At 42.1% G+C, this 2,669-nt stretch overlaps 1 protein-coding gene across 2 annotated transcripts in view; it reads right to left on the bottom strand.

The window, feature by feature from the left end:
* Positions 1-201: 201 nt before the first annotated feature.
* LOC106874819 (transcription initiation factor TFIID subunit 12) overlaps positions 202-2,669 on the bottom strand; it is a 9,332-nt gene continuing 6,864 nt past the window's right edge. For both annotated transcript variants that reach the window (XM_014922680.2, XM_014922681.2), the window contains exons 5-6: positions 2,438-2,526; positions 202-920 (exon numbers count right to left, since the gene is read on the bottom strand). In XM_014922680.2, the coding sequence (XP_014778166.1) occupies positions 882-920; positions 2,438-2,526 (128 nt within the window). In that variant the 3' untranslated portion in view covers positions 202-881. The remainder of the gene's footprint in view (positions 921-2,437; positions 2,527-2,669) is intronic.

The following is a 2,669-nucleotide window of genomic DNA, read 5'->3' as shown; positions in this document are numbered from 1 at the left end:
CAATTTCATAGTTAAAAAAAAAATCCCAAAAAGCTTGCTTCCCAATCATGTGTTCTCAGGTTCAGTTCCAGGCTATAGTAGAAGACACTTGCCCAAGGTGCCACACAGTGGGACAGAACCCCGGACCATGTGATTGGGAAGCAAACTTCTTGAATTTCTCCCTGTAATAATGTTTGGATAAAATAAACTCTCAAAATGGCAGTGGGTTGTACTTTGAGGAAGTTTTTTAATGTTTTAATTGATGGTTTGTTTTATATATTTTTGATGCCAAAAGAGAGAAGTGGAGGATATCATTCTGAAATGAGCGATAAAAAGGATATAAATATAGCATCATATATTGCTGTCGAAACAGGTTGAAAGGAAGAGATCTGAGATGATACAATGCACAGAAAAGTGTGTGTGTGTGTGTGTATGAATTTGTATGCAGTTGTGTAAATGTATATAGGCTTATGTGTGTGTGTGTAAGCTAATTAGAATGTAGAATGCATCAATGAGTGCAAAGTATCCATAGCAACGGAGAGGCTATTTACCTAATTCAGGATGTTTTTGTCCATAAATTAAATAAAACAGGCATCATTAATTTAAATATTATAGTTGGCAATATTTATATAAATGGCCACAAAATTGACCAAAGGTCAACCAGCAGACCATCTGCAATCTGCTACAGATGTTAGCTGATCAAAGACCATCATTATCATCATCATCATCATCATCACTTAAGTACCAGTTGTGTGGTGCTAAGATAACTTGCTTCTCGTAAAACATCCACAGGAAGTGATTGTATTCAGCCACATTCAGTACGGTAGACGTGAGATATATTGGTGAGGCGGGCCACTTGACTTCAGCAGTCCACTTTTGCTAGGATGAAAGTCTCTATCACATTAGTATTTCTTCAATGTTTTCTTGATTAAAGCCATCCTCTGCAAACAAACAAAAATAAACAATGTAAATAGAATGGAATTATATCAGGTACACTACCCACTTTCTGGCAACTAGCTTATCATCATCATCATCATCGACGTTTAACGTCCGTTTTCCATGCTGGCATGGGTTGGACAGTTTGACTGAGGACTGGTGAGCCAGAGGCTGCACCAGGCTCCAATCTGATCTGGCAAAGTTTCTACAGCTGGATGCCCTTCCTGACGCCAACCACTCTGAGAGTGTAGTGGGTTGCTGCCAGAACTGCCTGACTGGCCCTCGTGCTCGTGGCATGTAAAAGCACCCACTACACTCTTGGAGTGGTTGACATTAGGAAGGGCATCCAGCTGTAGAAACTCTGCCAGATCAGATTGGAGCCTGGTGCAGCCTTCTGGTGGCAATAGTGGAGGACAGACACAAACATATATATATATATCATCACTTAACGTCCACCTTCCACGCTGGCATGGGTGGGATGGTTTGACAAGAGCCAGCCAGGCCGAAGCCTGCACCAGACTTATGTAACTGTTTTGGCAGGATTTTTACAGCTGGATGCCCTTCCTAACACCAACCTCTCAGCAGAATATATATATACATACATATATATATATATATATATATCATCATCATCATTGTTTAACGTCCACTTTCCATGCTGGCATGGTTGGATGGTTTGACTGAGTTCTGGAAAACCAGCAGCTGCACCAGGCTCCAATCTGGCATTGTTTCTACGGCTGGATGCCCTTCCTAATGACAACCACTCCAAGAATGTAGTGGGTGCTTTTTACATGCTACTGGCACAGGAGCCAGTCAGGTGGGCCTGGCATCGATTGCGTTCAGATAGTGCTTTTTACATGCCACTGGCACAGGAGCCAGCCAGGGGGCACAGGCATCAGATGTATATATACGATGGGCTTCTTTCAGTTTCTATCAACCAAATCCACTCACAAAGACTTGTTCAGCCCAAGGCTATAGTGGGACTGAAACCCAAGCCAATGTGATGAAGTAGCAAACTTCTTACCACACCTGCAATTTTTAAGAACAAAAACATTTTTTATCGTTTGGAAGCCATGGCAACAATCTCCTAAGAAACTGTTCCAGACCCTTCTTGTATTATTAGCAATTGAGTGAGTGAATGAGACAGTAATTTCAAGGATTATGTCCGGTTACAACTGGAGACAGTAGGTCTTGATAGCGGGGATGGTAAGTGTCCCAAAAGAATAACCCTCTTCCCATACAAGAGAAGCAGATCCCTAATCTGGGACACAAGTTGTCACACATTCTCTGGCTCCAACCTTGTTGCATTAGCCATAAACTCGGGTATCGCCGCCAGCTGCCGTCAAAACCTTAGGTGCCCTCAGACCCCATACTGCCAATTTCCTCTGCAAAATCGGGATAACTGCAGCCCACCTGAGAAGTGAGCCCTTGCAGGTCATGGAGAATTGCAGTAGGTTATGTTAGTAAGATGCGGTTAGAGATTAAGGGATTTGTTATAAAAAATAAAAAAAAACGCCCTTACCTGCTTGTGAGCATCAGTGACCACTGCTTTCTTATATGGTCGAAGATCTTCAGAACCAAAACCAGGAACCCACATATTCCAGTTACGTTCTAAAGAGATCAAAACAGACAGTTAAACGTATGGAAAAGAAGTGATTTCTTCCACAAATAGATAAAATACTAAATAATCGTTTCTATGCTAGGCACAAGGCCCGAACTTTTGGGGGAGAGGGGCTAGTCAATTAGATCGACCC

This window comes from Octopus bimaculoides, chromosome 2, assembly GCF_001194135.2.
Source record: "Octopus bimaculoides isolate UCB-OBI-ISO-001 chromosome 2, ASM119413v2, whole genome shotgun sequence".
In the NCBI taxonomy this organism is placed as follows: domain Eukaryota; kingdom Metazoa; phylum Mollusca; class Cephalopoda; order Octopoda; family Octopodidae; genus Octopus; species Octopus bimaculoides.
Note: the sequence above shows the minus strand (reverse complement) of the source record. Positions and strands in the feature narration are given on the sequence as shown.